At 35.2% G+C, this 18,489-nt stretch overlaps 1 protein-coding gene across 12 annotated transcripts in view; it reads left to right on the forward strand.

Moving 5' to 3' along the window:
* Positions 1 to 18,489, forward strand: part of RGS7 (regulator of G protein signaling 7) — a 260,123-nt gene that overhangs the window by 203,824 nt on the left and 37,810 nt on the right. For all 12 annotated transcript variants that reach the window (XM_064413717.1, XM_064413710.1, XM_064413713.1 and 9 more), the window contains 5 exons: positions 13,200 to 13,274; positions 14,319 to 14,417; positions 15,157 to 15,218; positions 16,653 to 16,763; positions 17,235 to 17,360. In XM_064413717.1, coding sequence (XP_064269787.1) covers positions 13,200 to 13,274; positions 14,319 to 14,417; positions 15,157 to 15,218; positions 16,653 to 16,763; positions 17,235 to 17,360 — 473 coding nt within the window. The remainder of the gene's footprint in view (positions 1 to 13,199; positions 13,275 to 14,318; positions 14,418 to 15,156; positions 15,219 to 16,652; positions 16,764 to 17,234; positions 17,361 to 18,489) is intronic.

The following is an 18,489-nucleotide window of genomic DNA, read 5'->3' on the forward strand; positions in this document are numbered from 1 at the left end:
TAGGTTGGAGCTACAAAGGGAATAAACACAAAGTATCTGTGGACCTGAGACCTGTGAAAGTGCAGAGAGTTTTTATATTTGCTGCAGAAATGGATCTAAAGGTTTTGAATCTGAGAATGAGATGTTATTTTCAGGTTTGGAAGAGATGAATTGTTCAAGCTTCAAGAGAGTAAAAGGGACCAGGACAAGAGGAAATTGAATCTGATTAAGAGCTTTGGCTGAACTGTGGATAAATCTGCCTGGTCCAGCAGATGTTTTTAATCTGGCTGTAAACATACCTAGGAAATATCAGAGGCAAAAGACTGGCTTACAGTCAGCAATGTAGGCTCCTGGCTTTAGAAGATATAAATAGATGAATGGATAGGTTCAGTGAAATAATATTTTTGAAAACACTGTTATGAATTTACTGTCACAGTAAAATCCAGAAATTTCTTTTGAAAAGAACAAAGGATAAAACACAAAAAGACTGAAAAGAGGAGTGTGATGCTAGAGCTAGTTACAATTTGTAATGGATTTTCAAGCCTCCAAAAAGCTTCCCAAAAATTTACAGAAATGGTGCTCCAACTCTGGAGAGCAAAATTTTTTTAACTGTTTTTTAAGGTGATGTTTGGATGAGATTCTGTGTATAATGCTTATTTTTATTTACAGTGTTTCACCTTTTGATAAAAGTTTAGAGGCTAGGGGCAGTGACAACATAGTTCAAAATCCACCCCAATGTAATTTTTTTTCACTGAAAATGAATTTTGAGGATGAAATGTTTCATTATTTTTGGTTGGTTGGTTGAAAGTGAGTAAATAAATATTTTTTCAGGTTTTCTTGCAAGCATCCTGGTCCTTAGTTGTTTTATTGCTATATTTGTTACCTACCCAGCTACAGTACAGATACAGAAGATTCCCATGAAAAATATAAACTATGAATACTAAATTTGCATTATATTTCAACTTTAAGTTGATGAAAGGACCAGAAGAGGGAAGCAAGCCATCATTCCTAAAGGACAGTGCAGCAGTGCACTACAGGAATGGGAGACACAAGAACAGCTGTATGGCAGTGGAGACAAGAGAATGGCAGTGCAGAAAAAGAGGATGATTAGCTCTCAGAAATGTCACTGTGACTCATAGTGTTGAAATAAGGGAAATTAGCAAGATTGGACATGTGAAGACGATTTGCCTCAAAAAACACCTTTTCATAGGTTCCAAGTCGAAGGAAACCCTGTAGATGATTACAGAAGTTCTAGAAGATTTATGCCATAGTCTGACAGACAAATTCTTGAAAGTCATTATGACTGTTACTTTTGATTGGCTGGCCCATAATTTTTTCCAGGGTCTTCAGACTCAGATGATGCTTGCAGATGAGCCAGAGGAATTGAATTTGGAAAGGTTTATTCAAATAATCATCTACTGCTCAATTTTCTTCCGAGAGACAGTTAAGAGAACAGCTTTGTTATCTCGCTGTTGAGCTTCCATTCCAATGTTTATTTAATTGCTGTTTCCCTGTGGGGGTGTTTTGGTTTGGTTTTCGTTTTTTTTTTTGGTGGGGGGAGGAGAGTGGATTTTGTTATGTGTATTTCAGGGTATGTGGAGTGCAATCTTGGTAATTTCTGTAAATCCCAATTTCTGCTTTATGTAGAAAAATCTTACCTTGCAGTTAGAAAGAGTATGGCTGATAGATAACTGCAGCCTGCAGAGACATTCCCAAACAATATTTAATTTTACTAGTTCACATACCACCAATAGTAAAATCATGGAAATTTTTGTCAGGGAGAGCTGTATAAAATCCCTTGCAATCCTGAGCATCAGGCCTAGGAGGAAGTCCATGCTGTTATTTCCAAGGTAGAGCCAGTATCTGGCATAGGTCTGAGATTAGTATTATTCACATATAGTGATGCATATCTCTTTTTGATGGCAGAGTAAACATATCTTGAAAATCTTTCTCTTCTTTTCACCTGCCTAGGAAGTGTATTATTTTCATAATTTTGAAACTTCTGTTGATAACAGACTGCGGAAATAAGCAAAAATTGGTTAGGAAGATTAAGGTGTTAGTCAGAAACAATAACAAATCAAGCCAAATTGTGGAAGTGAGTTACTTCTAGAAGAAAGAAATTGAGAAGCTGCTTTTGTTCAAAAAGAAATGTCATGCTCCTTATTAAAGTCTTTGAAAGAGAATTCGTTTCATCTTTCCTGAATTATTATCTCTTTTTAAACTCCATAATCTTACACTTGTTAAGAAGGGACAAACAGGTACTAAAGCAGTAAATCCTCTAAAACATTCTCAAACCCACACTAAATGCAGTCAGGGCAAAGTAGCTGTGGCTTGCTCTAAAATTAACTCTTTTAGATAACAAGTGAGACAGTTGATGTCTTGCTGCTACAAATAATTCACTTTTCTTCCTGAGTTACATATTCATAAAATAATATGGCAATAATAAAAAATTCCTTTTGAGTACTTGCTGAGATTCACATTAATTCCAAAGATAGTGGGGGAAGTATCCTTTTCTTTGAAAGTCACCCGTATACTTTGTAACTGTAAAAACTTGAAAAAGCATTTCATTTTCTCCAATGCCTCTCTGACCTTTGTCATCAGTCTGTGTTGGTTGTGTTACAGTCACATGTAGCAGGTTTCTGTGCAGTTGTTTTCAAAATGAAGATGGGAAATACATAACAGATACACTAGAAAACTGCATTGGCATGAGTCCCTCTCCAAAGTTTAAACACTGGTTGTGGTTTAGTCACAGTGTGATTTGGTAAAGCATGAGCATAAGTCAAAGTGTGAGCTCGTTCTTTCCTTCTGCCATTTGTAACTTGTTTAAAACCAATATGCAGGATTTCTATTCCCATTGCTGTTAGTGCTTTGCTGGATTATGGTGATTATTTTGGTTCTCTGGGCGAAAATGGATATAAAATATTGATAAGGGTCAGACTTAATGACCTCCAAGGTCTATTCCAACCTAGATGATTCTATGATTTTATGGAAAAACAACAACCGAATTTGTGTGATTTAATACAGGACAGAGAAGTATCTGGGGTGAGTATGTCTGGATTTCGGTGTTCCTTGCCATTGCTTCCTAGCACCAAACTAGGAAAACAGTGTTCTTTAAATATTTTATACTTTGTCACATATCCCACACCTTTTGCTTCTCTCTCTTTATGAGATTCTATGTCCATTAATTTAATTTTCTCTTGGTTTTTTTTTTTTTTTTTTTAGTTGTGTTTTAAGTGGTCTGAACATGACCCTTGACACCTGGCAGATAACATTACCAGGAGTTGAGGGCCCAGGCAGTGGTTTCTTCTGTATTTTAACAATCATTTCATCCTGTACTTCAAGATCAACCTCAGAGAGTTGTCAAAACAGTGACTTTACTTTGGATAAGATGGTGCATGCCTGCATTTCATACTCAGTGCTAGACTTTTCTGGGCCAGTCACTTGTTTAGCCAGAGAACACTTATCTCTGCTTTTTCATAATATTTTCAGAAAATTATAAATGTCTTCAGAAAGCAAATGTGAATCATGCCATCCAACTTCTCTAGTGATATATATACATATAATTTTCATGTTTTCTTTTGCACCTGTTTGACCATATATCCTCTACAGCAGACAGGGAATGCAGCCAAACCAGGAATTGTCATTCTCAGATAATTGCCCTTCTGGTAATGAAACAAAGCCTTTTACAATGCTTTAATTTCAAAAAATGGTTATAATGTTTATGATCCATACTTGCATGTGCTTGAAGCACATATTTCTAAGCCTTCTAGCTGGCCTGCTAAGATCTTTGTGGAAGATTTTGTATTCACATTATTTAGTATTTTTATTTAGTCGAATACTTGAGTAAAGATGGGGTAGATGGGGAAAAAGAAGCAAAGTTTCTTGCAAGAGTGCAACAAAATGAATTTTTGGAAGTTAAAATTGAGAGGTAACAACCTGTGAAATAGTTAATTGATGAGATGGTGGAAGGACGCCAAGAAAAATGATACGAAAATATGGTTTTGATTAAGACCCAGTTCTGTGTGAAACTAGGAAAGTAACCTGAAGAAGTAAGTATAAGGATTTTTTTAATAAGTGCTGTGTTTATACACTGATCCTTGTATCTGTGGAAATGAAATTTTCTGCTTTAATCCAAAGCATTTTGAAAAACGATCTTCTTATAAGTGAAAAGGCATATAATCAATTTCTAAATGTCACCCATATTTGCCATCAACTTTTTCAGAGATGTGTTAGACTTTTTTGTTGCCACTTATTTTCAAGTGAGTAACCTGAATTTCTTCTGTATGGAATCTGTAAAACAGCAGTTTTCTGTGGTTTTGGTAAAAAAAAAATAAAATTGAGAAAGCAATAATGAATCTAAGTATTTAGCAAAGGGGCAAGAAAACAGAAAAATTTTACAAGTTTCCTTGTGCAATAGTGTCATAAATGCTGGAATCTTCACAAACACAAAAATAATTTTAATACAGCCCTAAGTAAAATTAATACTACTGAAACACCATCTGAATAAATACAATGGATCTAATTTCTGTGCAACAATTTTTGATTCTGAAGACCAGTGACCACAAATCTGAAATGGTATATCATAAATTAAAACTAATTAGAAATTAAATCACCTTGCAAAAATAATTAAGCATAGAACTTCAATGCAGGAGTATTTTCTTGGGTACAGCTTCTTGTTTAAGTTCATATAACTAGTCTCAAGAATTAATTTTTTAACATCCTTTTCTTATGCATTTTGCATAATTGTAATTCTGTGACACACAGACTACTAATGTTTTTTTAAAAAATGATCAAATCTTGTTCTCTTAAGGTGAAAGTTCAGCTTTCAACAATATCTGACCTTAAACAACCAAGTATGTGAGAACATAAGGATCACTGTCATGGTTGAAGATATTCTGTCTCCTATGGATACATTTTATGGTTTCATTTGTTAGTATAATATCCCTTGAAAATTTCTCTGTGTCTCTCTTTTTCCTGTTTCACACAGGTCTTCCTGTGTGCACAGGCAGTGGGATTCCTCATGTGTCTGATACTACTCAGGGAAAAGATCTGAACTCTAGTTTGAGAAGACAAATAAGTATGAAGTAGAAATTGGTAGAGTGCAGGTTTCTTTATTTTGGAAAGTTTCAAAAAAACTTTGAAATTTTAAGTGATCCTAAAGTCTAGATGAAGTAAGTCTTCACATCTCTTAGTTTGAAATCATCTGGGTTTTACCTTGCTACAAACATAATTAGTTTGATCAAACTAATTGATCAAATGTCTCTTCTTTATCTGATGGTGTTTGAACCTCATTTGTCTTGTCCAAATAAGGGAAACAACTCATGGTTGAACTTTTATCCATTAATTGCACACCTTTCTGTGTTTTGATTAGGTCCATTGCAGAACAACAGTGGAACTACTGTTATTTTGGTAGTAGTCAGCGATCTCCAAATCAATCCTTGAATAAAGGATGTATTGATTTCACTAATTGGTCCAATGGCAAGTTTTCTCTCCTCCATGTGGAGCTCTCTACAGTATGCTTAACTTATGCATAAATGCAAAATTCAATTTCTCCATCAACATATTTCTAGTGTATGACACAGTGAGGTTTATTGCTCATTCATTTTAGATTAAAAAATATGTCTGTAACTTTTTATTATTTATTTCTGTTCTTTAATGAGTCAAAATAAAATTAGCTATTGACTACAAGCATAGAGCATTTAAATTCATTCTATGCTATCTGCATAATTCTCTACTAAAACCTTCAATGGAAGAGAACACTTAATCCTAATGAAGGTTTTATTAATTCTTATGAACTAAGACAATCCCTTCCTTTGAAGGAAGAATCTCAATAAGATTTTACATTGAACATTCTGTGGTCTGAAATATCAGTCCACTAAATGAATAAGAAAAAATGAAAAGTTTTTATTTACTTAATTAAAAGCCAGTAGATTTCACATTATTATCAGCTGATAGCTGGTTTTAGCAGTTGAGATGTGTACAACTAATTTTTTTCCATTATCCTACTTGACTGTAGATCATTATTTTCAGGTATGTTTGCAGCATATTGACAGATGTATTGCATGTTTTAAAAATAGATTTGTTTTAAGAAATATGAAAAAATTTGAGGTTATTCTATGCAAGTCCAGTTCCAAGTTGTATTCACTTACTTCAGTGTCACACCAAATCCATACCAATTATTTACCCTATTCTGAGTTCGAAAAAAGGTAGTATTTAGAAGCATAATGCATACATAATGAAAAGACTGTAGATATTGAAAATATCTAATGAGTCAGTAGAAAAAGCAGGTTTTAATAACTTTGCCCTGATTATCTGGCAAATTTATGAGGCATTTAGAAATAAATTATGAATCATGCTTGTCCAGAATCTATACTTGAGAATAATCTTGGGTTGGCTTCCTAAAAATTATGTTTCACAGGTGGTAATTGAAAGATATAGCTGTACTTCAGAGAGGAGGTAATTTCTAACAGGCAGGAGTCTGTAGGAAAAGCTAGTAACATTGTGAGCTAATTTTAGAAGTTTGGTCTGGAATTGAAGGGAGGTGAAGTCTTGATAGGAGCTCTTTCCAAAGTAGTCATCAAACTCACATACTTATTACAATTTACATTTGCGGTTGCTGTGGCTGTTGGACTGCATTCCAAATGTTGGTCTCTGTGCTTCTCATTAGAACTATGATGCGAGAGGGAACTCCCCAAAAGCACTGTGGTTTAATAGCAGGTGCTGGAATTCCAGTCACACTGCTTGTTTCTCAGTCACACAACTGAATCAAAAGGGCGTGTTTTCAGAGAGATTGTTGTGCTAAAATTCATTGTGCAGCATCTTGGACTATGGTGCTACTACAAGTAGCATATAATAAGATAATTTCATGTTTTTACACTACTGTATATGTGTATGAAACTCTAAGTACTATAATATTATATAATAGAATCATTAAGTAGCTAGACCAACCCAATTTAGTTTAGAGTTTGTAGTTATGGGATTATGCTGCGTGATGAAAAAAAATTTACCACTTGTGTCACAACACTTAAACTCAGAATAATATTTTCCCTCTTTCTTCATCTGCTGACTTACTGGGATCTTGTTACTAGAGGAGTTTTCAAGTCCTAGTGCTCACACACTTGATTTCTTAGAGGTATTTTCACAGAGCTGCTGAACCAAATGGAAATAGTAATTAAAACATACACTTTTAGGGAGGATCATAAAGTTCATAAGAGTGTTTCAGATTAGGTACACCTAGCTGATTGTAAATTACCCCATGATTAGGTTCTGCAGTTTTAAGTAACAGTATCTTTTTCTAATCAAAAGGAAGTGGTTTCTAGTCCAGTCCCTGGGATCATTGGTTTGCTTTTGCTGCCTTGGGTGCTATAACAGGGGCTGGTGAGATCTCCCCTAGCAGCACTCTTAGCACATAGTCCTATGGATTTGCAGGTTCTGGCAGATTTGGCTCCTGGGTTTATTTTCTTCATCTCTTAGTTGAGGCTCATTGATTTCTAATTATAAAGTGAGCTACATATTAAAAAAAAGTGCATTTTCTGAATTTTTTATCTGAATTTGAAATTTTGCTGTCCTTTGACTGGGCCTTAAGAGAACAACCATTTTTCCAATTCTGTAAAAAGACCTGACCACTGGTACTCAGTATGTTTGGAATGTTCCTCTGCGACTTTCTGTTGCACCAGCAACCTTTTTAATAGTGCAGGTCTTCCACTGGAAAAGCCTCTTTATTTGTTGACCCTGAAGTGTATAAAATGAGGTAAAATCCCAGAATACAGTGATAATCATTACTTAAACCTCAGCTTTTTCTTGTAAACCTTAGTGGGTTCTGCACACTCGAATAACTTCCATCTCAGTGAAATGAAAAATTGGTGCAGTGCAGGAGAATGTAGCCTGTGTTTTCCTTTATGAGAGCCTCAATTTTAGCCTTTACTGACAACTTACTCAATATAGGATTTTAATGTCTCCTTTGATGCTAGATTATATATGGGAAAAAACAGTCTTTCCCACATTACCAAACTGGCTATTTTTCCAGCTGAGTGCCACTGATATTTTTTCCCCTCATTCTGTTATTTTGTAATCTTCCACTTCTTTTTTATAAACTTCTCCCCTTGATTTTTAACTATGCACTGTTCAGATAGCTGCACAAGTAAACTGGAATAGAAAACCTACAAATAAAAATGAACTCTGCTGTTCTGCTTATCATTCACTGCCTAATTATCTTCTTTTCTCTACTTTAGACAGTGGTATGAATAGTTCCTGTTGAGGGTTAGAAGATGCCTAGAAAAATGACAGGAATAGCAGCAATGACAGAAATAGCAGAATAGACTGTTGCAGAATCCAACTCTAACATTTGACACTCAGAAAATTTCAAATTTTAAGCTTACTCTTTTGCGATAATCTTCTATTTCACATAATGTGAAAGAAAGATTTAAATCTCTGCTTTTTCGTTATCCTTGTGTGTCTGACTTTTATATTTTCCAGTGAGAGAGACAGTCTGTCATGTTTGTACCCAGGTCCATAATTTAAATTTAAAGTCTTTTAAATTCTGAAAGCCTGGAGATCTTAAAATTTAGTATTTTCCAATTACACTTAACAAGTTAGACCATGCCTGCAAAACAAATAAAAATATCTGTTTCACAGTGTATTGACACTGAGATGCAATTGAAAATTCCTAAGGTATGTGAACCAATCTACCTTAATATTTACTGCTTTAATGAACTCTGAATTTATGGGTGTGCATATTGAAACGAGGTAATTATTTTAAATAGTACCTATGTATTTTTAGCTAAAGAGAGTGTGAAATTACATTTCCTTAAATCAACCTGAGGTTTGTTTGCATGGGTTTTGTGCAGCACAGGCTGCTGCAGGGCAGGGGCAGCAGTAAGGAAGCAAATACCAGTCTTGTTTCCACTCTGCTGTTGTGGGGTGGGGAAGGCGGAGAGATGAATTTCACACCAGTGTGAATACTTGATTAGAGTGCTCTGTAAAGTGGATTATCTGAATTTCACTCCCTTCAGCTTGTGAAGAGTAGGCTGCACCACAGAAGTGTAGGCTGAGAGGGACCTCTGGAGGTCTTCTAGTTCAACTTCCTGGCCAAACCAGTGCTGACAATAAGATTGTCCAGGCACTTGGGTTAAACAAGCTTTGAAAATCACCAAGGATAGACATTCCACAGCCTCTCTTACTTTTATTGTGAAGTATATTTCTTTACAGCTGACTGGAAAGTCCTTTACTGCAATTTCAGATTACTGTCTCCTGTCCTTGCAGAATGCACCTTTGGGAAAGATCTATCTCTGTAAGCCCCCCTGTAGGCACAAAAGGCAGCAGTTAGCTCTCCCTTTTTGCAAGCATAAAAAAGTCTGTTCCTCCTGATTTTCCCATTTGAAATATATTTCTTGTGTTGTTTGTGGGGCTCAAAAGTAGTCTTGGTGTTCCAGAAGTTTCCTTTTGATGCTGAGTAGAAAGAAATAAACACTTTGCCTGCTGGCTGAGCTGTTGCTCATGCAGCTGGGTATGTGGTTTGTCTGCATTGCTGCAAAGAGATACTGCTGACTCATGTTCAGCTTCTCCTTCAGATCCTTTCCTACAGAGCAGCAATCCAGACAGACAGTTCCCAGCCTATCAGAATGCACAAGCTTATTCCCTCCCACATACAGGGGTATATTTGTCTCGGATACACGAAAACTTCTGGTTATTTTGGCTTAAGTAGATTCACAGATAAATTGCCATCTTCTTTGTGAAAGATAAAAAAGATATCAAAACTTCAGCTGGCCTAATTATAAATATTAATTTACTCTCTATTGAGCATTCTGCACTTTCTAGAATTACATCATGGCAAAGAGATTTTGATACAAAAAAGGCATTAACAGATGTTGATTTGGGGGCAATAAAAAGGACACTTGGAGTGTGCAACTTTGTACAGCAAGCAAACTATTAATACTCCATACTCTGCACTGCTTGGATGGAAATTTACCATAGTTCAAGCATGCCATATTCTGTAAATAATTAATTCTTCCCAAGAGTTGTTACAGGTTTCCTAAAATACGCTGTAGCACTATTAGAAGAGCCTAAATAATATATTCACTGTTGCCACCGTTATCAGGGATAGAACATTAAGATCAGGTGGATTTTTTTTTAACTCAACCTCCTCTCAGATGTTTGTTTCAAATGCTGGTCATAGCCAGATCGAGGCAGGTAGGTTCTGGTTCCTCCTCTGCTTACAGACAAGGCTTCTTCCTTCTTTTGTGTTTCTTAGCAGAAGCCTGGTGTGCATCCTCCTAGACAGCGCCAGTAGAAAGTGCTGCTGCTTGGGATTCATGCTAACCTTGCTATCCAATAATTGAAGTAGGGACTGAAATTCCTCTGTATGTGCGGTTTTTTTAATATTATTTCTCTTAACCATTTATATCAACAGTGAATTTATCACAACTGTCCTTTGATTAATACAAGGGCATTTGTACTTTGAGATAAGTACATGCTAATAGATGGATGAAAAAAACAAAGTGACTGTAAGACAGTTTTTTGATCAGATATTTAAAAATTGATGAGGACCAGATTCTGCCCTGGTTATGATCTTGCTGTATGATAATTTCAAGAAGGTCACAAGGCTTTCCTCTCTGTGTTGGGGGGGAAATTGTTTTCACATAGAACATTACTCCTGAAAGAAATAAGCACTCTATTTACTCATGTAGAAGACTCCTCAAGTCTTCCAGGAAATCCGTTTGAAAACTATTTACAGTATTAGTATGCAAATTATATACCACACACTAAATGGGATTCTTGCAGCAGAGCACTCTGACAGGCATCTCACTATTTGAACTATGGTAGTACAGTTAAAAAAACAACACAAAAAGAAAACACAGCTGGATATAATTGTATTCAAACACATACTTATTATGTTAATGAGGGCATACAAATAAAATTAAATGTTGTCCAGCAAAGGTTTTCCCACAAAGGCTGAGTTATTTTAGCAAAATGTTCACATAATGCAACTTTTTGTGTTTATTGTAATTGAAAAGATGTTTGATATTTATTCCTAAATATTTACAAATGAAATTTGGCAGCATCAGAAGAACAATAAAACCCATCTCATATCAAGTATAATTTAATAAATGTACTTCAGCTGAGAAGAAAACATAAATTATGTCCCGAACTACATTAGATACTCCCAGTCATAATTTAAATCAAATTATGGGAATACTATTGTATAGAGGTAGTGATACATGTCTTAAGCTCCTGTTGTTACCCCAGGTTGTCAGAATAGTTGATACATCCTTTAGCCATCTCCCCTTCTGCACTGAAGCTTCCTGATGCTTCCTTGCCTCTGCCTTCTTGGGGCTGCTCTCCTGTCAGCTTCTCTTCAGTCCCACCTTGGTCCAGCTTCTGCCCCCACAGCCTCTCCTGCCTGCCCTTGCCTGAGCATCTTCACTTCAGTGTTTGAAATAGCCAGGTGTCAGTAAGAATCCACTAAGTGCTGTAGAAGGTCAGTACTGGGTTGGGCCTCTTTGCAACCAGAAAAAAGTGTTGCCCTTGTTTTGTTTCTAAAAGTCTCCCAGAAGTTCTTGACCCCTTGCATCAATCTGCACAATTCTGGCATATGAATTACCTAGGAAAGTTGCAAGATCTATCCATACCAATTTACTTCTGGTGGGCTAGAAATCTTTAAAAATAAGAGGCTTCAGATGGGGTTTTTGCCTTTTTTCCCCCCTCTCCATTTTTAGAACATGCTTAAAATCATAACTTCAAAGCATGCTTAAAAGCAAATAAACAAATAAAAGTTTGTGCCTTATGTAAGTGTGCCTGCTATTCAAATTGTTACATTCAAAGGCTGCAGATGTTGTTAAAGCCTCTGCATTTTCACTGCCAGCTGCTGCTGTAATCCCAAAGCAGATGCACTTGGTACTGTTAAACTTTATATCTCAGTATACTGCCCTGGGAAATTGCTTTCTTCTTTTAAATTGACCATCATGCAGAACTTTGTGTTTTTCAACCTTTTTCTTTGTGATTTGCAAGTTATTTCTAAGTTCAAAACTTCCCATTTTTGTTCAGAAGCACAAAAGGTACTGTTCCAATTCTAGTGTGTCAGGTGCAGTCTTAAGAATATTGTCTATTTTTATCATTAGCCATGAGGAGCTGTTTTCTACTTCAAATGTTATATGATCAAATTCACACTAATTTGCTTCTTTAAAATAGAAACTTATTTATTTATTAATTTAAGAAAAACATACTGGATTTAAAATATCAGTCTGTTGTTTAGAAAATTCTCCAGAGGCAAAGTAACATTGCGCTGTATAATGAAAGCTATTTTTTTTTTAGCCTATACAAGAAACTTTTAAAATGTTGTCTTATTAAATTTACAGTCACATCAAGCATTGTCCATTATGATAAGAAGACAGAGGTTGTATCATTAGAGCAAAAATAAGTCCAGCTTGGCTTTTGGGCAAGTAAATTCAATATCTAGCCACTTCCGTTAAAAAAACCAACCCAATCTACTTTCAGTAAAAGTCTGCTCCCACTAGAGAGCAGATTTTGTAGTTTCCACTCAGTGTCAAATGTAATCCTTCTAAAATCAATAGATAAAACTCACCTGAGAGCAAAGTACTTATTTTTATTTGTTTCCAGCAATGAGTGAAGAACAGATTTACACATAGATTTTGTAATTAGAGAGAAGTGTCAAAGGAAGATGAATTAGGAGAAACTACAGTGCTTGTGTGCTTTGGGAGGCCACAGAGTTGTGAGAATTAACCACTGAAACCCAAAACTGACGTGTTGAGAGTAATTTTATTTAGACTGTCAGTCTTCTGGTTAGGCTGCAGAAGCCCATTTTGTTGTTTTGATTTGGTTTTTTCCTTTCTTTTCTGGAAGAAACAAAACCTTTTTTTTTTTCCATTTTATTTTAAAACATGATCCTCTTTAAAAAAATTGACCCAAAAAGCAGATGCTCCTGAAGAGAACCTGAGGTTAACAGCTGAGGTGAATATTTCACAATTCTGTTCATTTTATCTCATTAGGTCAGCCATGCTCCTTAGAGGGATATCTAGAAAGTAATGAATGGCTTCCTTGGCAAAACCAAAGCAGAAACTGACTGGTTTCCATTATCTTGGCAATTTATTTTATTTCAATTTCATGGTGTGGAATTTATTTTTCAGTCTTGCACACTGAAGAGGAGTAGCTCAGAGAAGCTCCATCACAGATTTAGCCTTTTGCTTTCCTTTTTCTTTTAATAGCCTGGCTGTGTAAACACTACTGAAGTGGATATAAAAAAATCATCAAGAATGAGAAATCCACATAAAACAAGAAAGGTAAGTATGGTTATTATATGAAAAGCAGGAGGTGGAGGAAATTTATAGAATGGATTTCCATAATTTCTTAAAGCACATTTTTCTTACAGCTGCAAGGAGCAAATGCATGAAACGTATGCTAAAATTTCATAAGCTTTTAGATGAATTAGTATTAACAAATTTGCTAATGCTAAGTGAATGCTATCACATAAGATTTTGGAGAAATACAAAGAGATTTTGAAGATAAAATTAATTTTTGCATGCTTTATTCATGTTATTCAGTAAATAACATTAGAATGTTTCTGTCTGTAATAAAGGAAAAAAAAATTAAAAATTCAGCATAAACTCTAACAGCAGTTCTTGTCCTGGTCTTCATGAAAAGGGTGCCTCTATATTACAATTATGCCCAAAATGGATGACTGGAAATGATGGAAGAAACCAGCTCTATCTAAATTAGGTTGTAATTGCAGTGTAACTTCTCTAGGGATGTACAGATGGATTGACTCAACACTTTTAAATCCTTTGCACCACAACCATGTAGACTGACTCCCACTTTAAAGTGCTTCCTTTGAGGTGCATTTGCATGTTGGCCCATAGGAAGATATGTTTTAAAAAGGAAAGTGGATTTAGAGAAAGTTTTAATTTAGCTTCTTTATGATACTGAAAGGTCCAGATTAATGTAATTTATGAGACAGTAATTTCAATTTTGGAAGTCATCCAAATAATCTGTGAGTTAGTATACCTCTCAGGATGCTCCACCTACCAGTCATCTCCACTTACTGTAATAGCATCTCTCAGTGTCATTCCCCACGTTTAGTATGATGCTAATATAGAGACCTAATCAAAGTAGATCCTTGGTTGTGTGGCTTTATGGAATTGTTGGAGTTTGGGAGTCTTCATTTTACACTCTAGTGCAGAAGCACATTTTTATCTGAGGGCATGGGTTATTGCAGTTTCTTTAGGTAAAGAGGGTCTTGGCTAACTTCTTGAGCACAATGTACTATGGGTGTGTGTAGAAAGCATTTTCTGAAAGCAACCATCATTGTTCCATGTTTTTTTGCATAGTCTGTCTATGGCTTACAAAATGACATTCGAAGTCACAGCCCTACGCACACGCCAGTGCCAGAGACTAAGCCACCCACAGAAGATGAACTACACCAAGAGGTTTGGAACATAACTACAAACATGTATTTTTAAAATAACTTTTTTAGGAAATAACTTTTTAGGTATAAACCCAAAAATTATTGTAACTGGGAAGTTATTCAAACAGCTGTTACACACATTTATTAAACCTTTTTCTAATCTCAAGGTATATGGATTTAGGCATGTAACTTCCTCAGAAATAATGAGACAAAACCTGAACTTTTTGTGTCATGTATTAAACACCTAAATGCAGTGGGAAGTAGGCCAGTGAGTGGGTTCATTGTATAGCTAAGCCCCTTAGCCCCTTCAGCTGTAGACAGCTTGCTCTTTCAACACTGATTTGAGGCTGGGGAGGATACTTACCACTCCATATGTGCATGTATAGGTCCACACTTTTATCTACTGTTAAAACTTTGTTAATTTTTCCTGAGATGTTAGAATCTGGAGAAGGTAAATGTCTGAAGAAGTATTAGTTCTCCTCAAAAACCTAAAAAAAGGCTAATTGGATTTCTGTTGATGAACCTTTAGGGAAAATGTTATATTGGGCACATTTTTTTGTCTCTTTGTGATCTTTTCTCTTTAATGGAAACTTCCATTTATTTTAGAGCTTCACTGGTGAAATGTTGTTTTAATTCAGATATATTTCTCTTCTGTGCCCTAGGATAAATTAATATTCAATTACATCCCTGATAAAAAAAGTTATAGGAATAGGGTCAAGCAATAAATTACTCATAAAACTCTTTGCCTTCCTTTCTTGCAGATTAAGCACTGGCAAATGCAATTAGACAGACATAGATTAAAAATGTCAAAAGTTGCAGAGAGGTACGTATATTGTCACATTTTCTATTTTTTTCAATTAAACTGATAACTGTTGGGAAAAATGTCAGTATGAAATAGCTTCAAAAAGCTATTCACAGCAAATAGCTCTTCAAAGAGAGACATGAGAGCTCAGATGTCATAGAAATAACTGATGAGAGTTTATTTAAGTGGAGAAGTATGAAGTTCTTTTAGTAATAAAAATATTCCAGATATTCCATGATACATTTCTGATAAACCTGATTCAATAAAAGGGCCTCTGACCAAGTGATTACAAGTTTCACCTTTCATTGGCAGGGAGGCTAAATGGGAATAGGTCTGGGGTTATTTTTTTGATATTTCAAAAGGGCAATCACTAATGAAGCAAGGGAACTGGCTGGTGTGGAGCTCAGTCAGTGCTTGAACAAAGTGAATTTGGGCTCAGTTTGGGTCAGAGATATTACTCTAGTAGGAAACTATCTCCACATAAAACCAAAATTTGTCAGGAAAGGGCTAGAATGCAAATAAAACAAAAAGCCTAGCATTGCAGAAAATTGAGCTGCATGGGGCTTAGTAAAGGAAATGAGGCCAAATACAAATTGCTCTTCATCTTCTCAAAAACATTTCTGCATATATTGCTACTCATTTATGTGCATGTATGCAAATACATATAAATATTTATAAAGAGAGCAGGTCAAGATGTTTTGTTTGCTGAGCAGTAAAAAAAATACACTAAATATAATAGGAATTGAAAAGAAAGAATAGTTGTCCTCACTTGTCCATAATTTTACAAGAACTATGAGGCCAAAGGAAACAGCAAGCATAAATAAGGACAATGGGAGATGTAAATTACCAGAATACAAGCAAAGTTTTTAGTGTGTGTGACTGTCAGACCAATTCCTGAGTATTAAAAAAAAAAATTGAAAAAAGATTGATATATTTTTGAAAAAATAAACCTGAGAATAATGTCCTTTGATTAGGAAATAATAATAAAAATTAATTATATTTAAGAGAAAATAAAAGGAGTACTAGCAGCTGCAGAGCCAATAAATATAATCTATGTAACATGCAGTGTTTTAGAACAGATTTTAAGGAAAGTGTTGATTAAAACCACAGGGATATAAAACATGTTCCTTTATGAAAACAAATGTGCATGGAAGAGGTTGCATGATTTAATTTATTAGTGCCTAAAGGAACCTTAAATGAAGCTATGTGGAAGTATTAGGGAAGCTTATTTTATTTCCACTTTTGGTAGACCTGAGCCCCCCCTCCTTCTTCAGTGGTCCACTTTCAAACAGCCTGAGCAAACCTATTTCACCCTGAGCTTGTGGCTGCCTTCTGAGTGTGTGCACACACAGTTACCATGGCTCAGTTGATGCAAGGTAACTTGTTAGCTGGGGAAACCTCATCAGGTTTCTTCTCCTCCTGACATGATAATGTTTGATGCTTTTGTTTTCCTAGTCTACTAGCTTATACAGAGCAGTATTTGGAATATGATCCTTTTCTTGTGCCCCCTGATCCCTCAAACCCTTGGATATCAGATGACACCACTTTCTGGGAACTGGAAGCAAGGTATACAATTTTATTTCTTCTTTGGAAGTAAGGGAGCATAACATGCTTTTCTGGAAATGTGAAGATTTCAGACAGAGGTACTGCAGAGAATACTGAGGCAGAAGGGCAGTGCAGTACACTTTTGGTCTTTCCAGTTTTACAGTTTTGTAAGACAGGAAGTGCTATATATTAATAAATCTCTGTGAAATGTTACAGTAACCAGTTTCCAGGCTTCTAGTATGGTAAAAACTAAAAAGACAGCTTTTAAAATCTGACAACATTCCTACTTGGAAATCTTTATTTTTCTGTGTATTACCTTCATCCTATGTAAGTACTAACAGTCTGTTTGTTCATTGCTGAACATTGCACAGATGTGAGCACTCTAAAAAGTGAGAAAACCAGGGAACTTTAGGACTTAGTTTAAATTATGAACACTTTGTTAGAATACTGAACTATTGGTCACTTCAGGTTCTGTTGTTTCTAATTCTGTAGCAAAGAGCCAGGACAGCAGAGGGTGAAACGATGGGGATTTGGCATGGATGAAGCTTTGAAAGACCCTGTGGGAAGAGAGCAATTTCTGAAATTCTTGGAGTCAGAATTCAGTTCAGAAAACTTAAGGTAAATAAGAGTTACTTTATTTTTTAATTGTTTGTAAGTTATATTGGATTTTTGCTTTGTAGTATTCCTGATACTTTTCATTTTTTTGACCGCTTCAAAAATTTTCCTCACCTTTCAGAATTAATTAATCCAGACTTTTACTCGCTTTCATGTACAGGCTGAAGCAAATATTCATATAGTTAACAGAGACTCACATGAAGCATATTTTTCCATTCATATTCAACTTTTGGTCAAACTACTCATGTAAGAACTTTTCTCTAAGCTTGTCTTTTAAACAGGTATAAAATGGATTCATTCAAAGACTGTTCAATATATTTTATTTAGTTAAATATCATGAGAAAAGTAAAATGAAAATTAAATAGTTTAAAAATAAATAAAAGATCTAAAAGTAAAATTCACCAACTTGCATCAGGTTGATTGGTTTCTGGGGATCATTTTGAATGTCTCCACCAATATGATAGTACTTGTGCATCTGACACAGCTGAAGTAGGATGTTCCTCACTAATTCCTCACTAATTATAAGATGGAAAGTGTTCTTAGTGTATGACGCATAGACAGCATGTTTTTAAAAGTGTGCTTAAAGAATTACTTTTAAGTGAGAGGAAAAAAATTACTTGATTTTAAAAATGGCAGTCCATCAATTGGTTAATAGCATGTTTTGGTTTTGCTGTTCTAAGAAAGTCATATTTCAGTAAGAGTTATTTCAGAGAGATTATTAACAGCCTTTCTATAGACAGAAAAATTAAGCTGGCATGGTACAAAAATATAGGCAGCATGTTTTTATCTTAATTCTTGTCAGATGTCATCTGTATCACTTTCCATTCACCAATAAGTAGTATAAAATCCTATTTGCATTTACATTTTAGATCTGTAGAATAATCCTAACCTACTTTTTTACTATGCCAATTCTTACTCTAAAGTGGTGCAGCATAGCCATTCATACTAAAATTATGCTTTTGTATCATCGTACAAGAGGCTTTTAATATTTATGGTGTTGATTTATAAATGCCGGGTAATTGCACAGATCTCCTTGTTGTTAATTTAAATTTGTCAGCAGAATAATTGGAGCTGGAGTCCTCTAAGTTGCTGACCATGTTCATATTCAAACATAAACTTTGCATCACAAATA

The sequence above is a fragment of the Passer domesticus genome, chromosome 3, assembly GCF_036417665.1.
Source record: "Passer domesticus isolate bPasDom1 chromosome 3, bPasDom1.hap1, whole genome shotgun sequence".
Taxonomy (NCBI): domain Eukaryota; kingdom Metazoa; phylum Chordata; class Aves; order Passeriformes; family Passeridae; genus Passer; species Passer domesticus.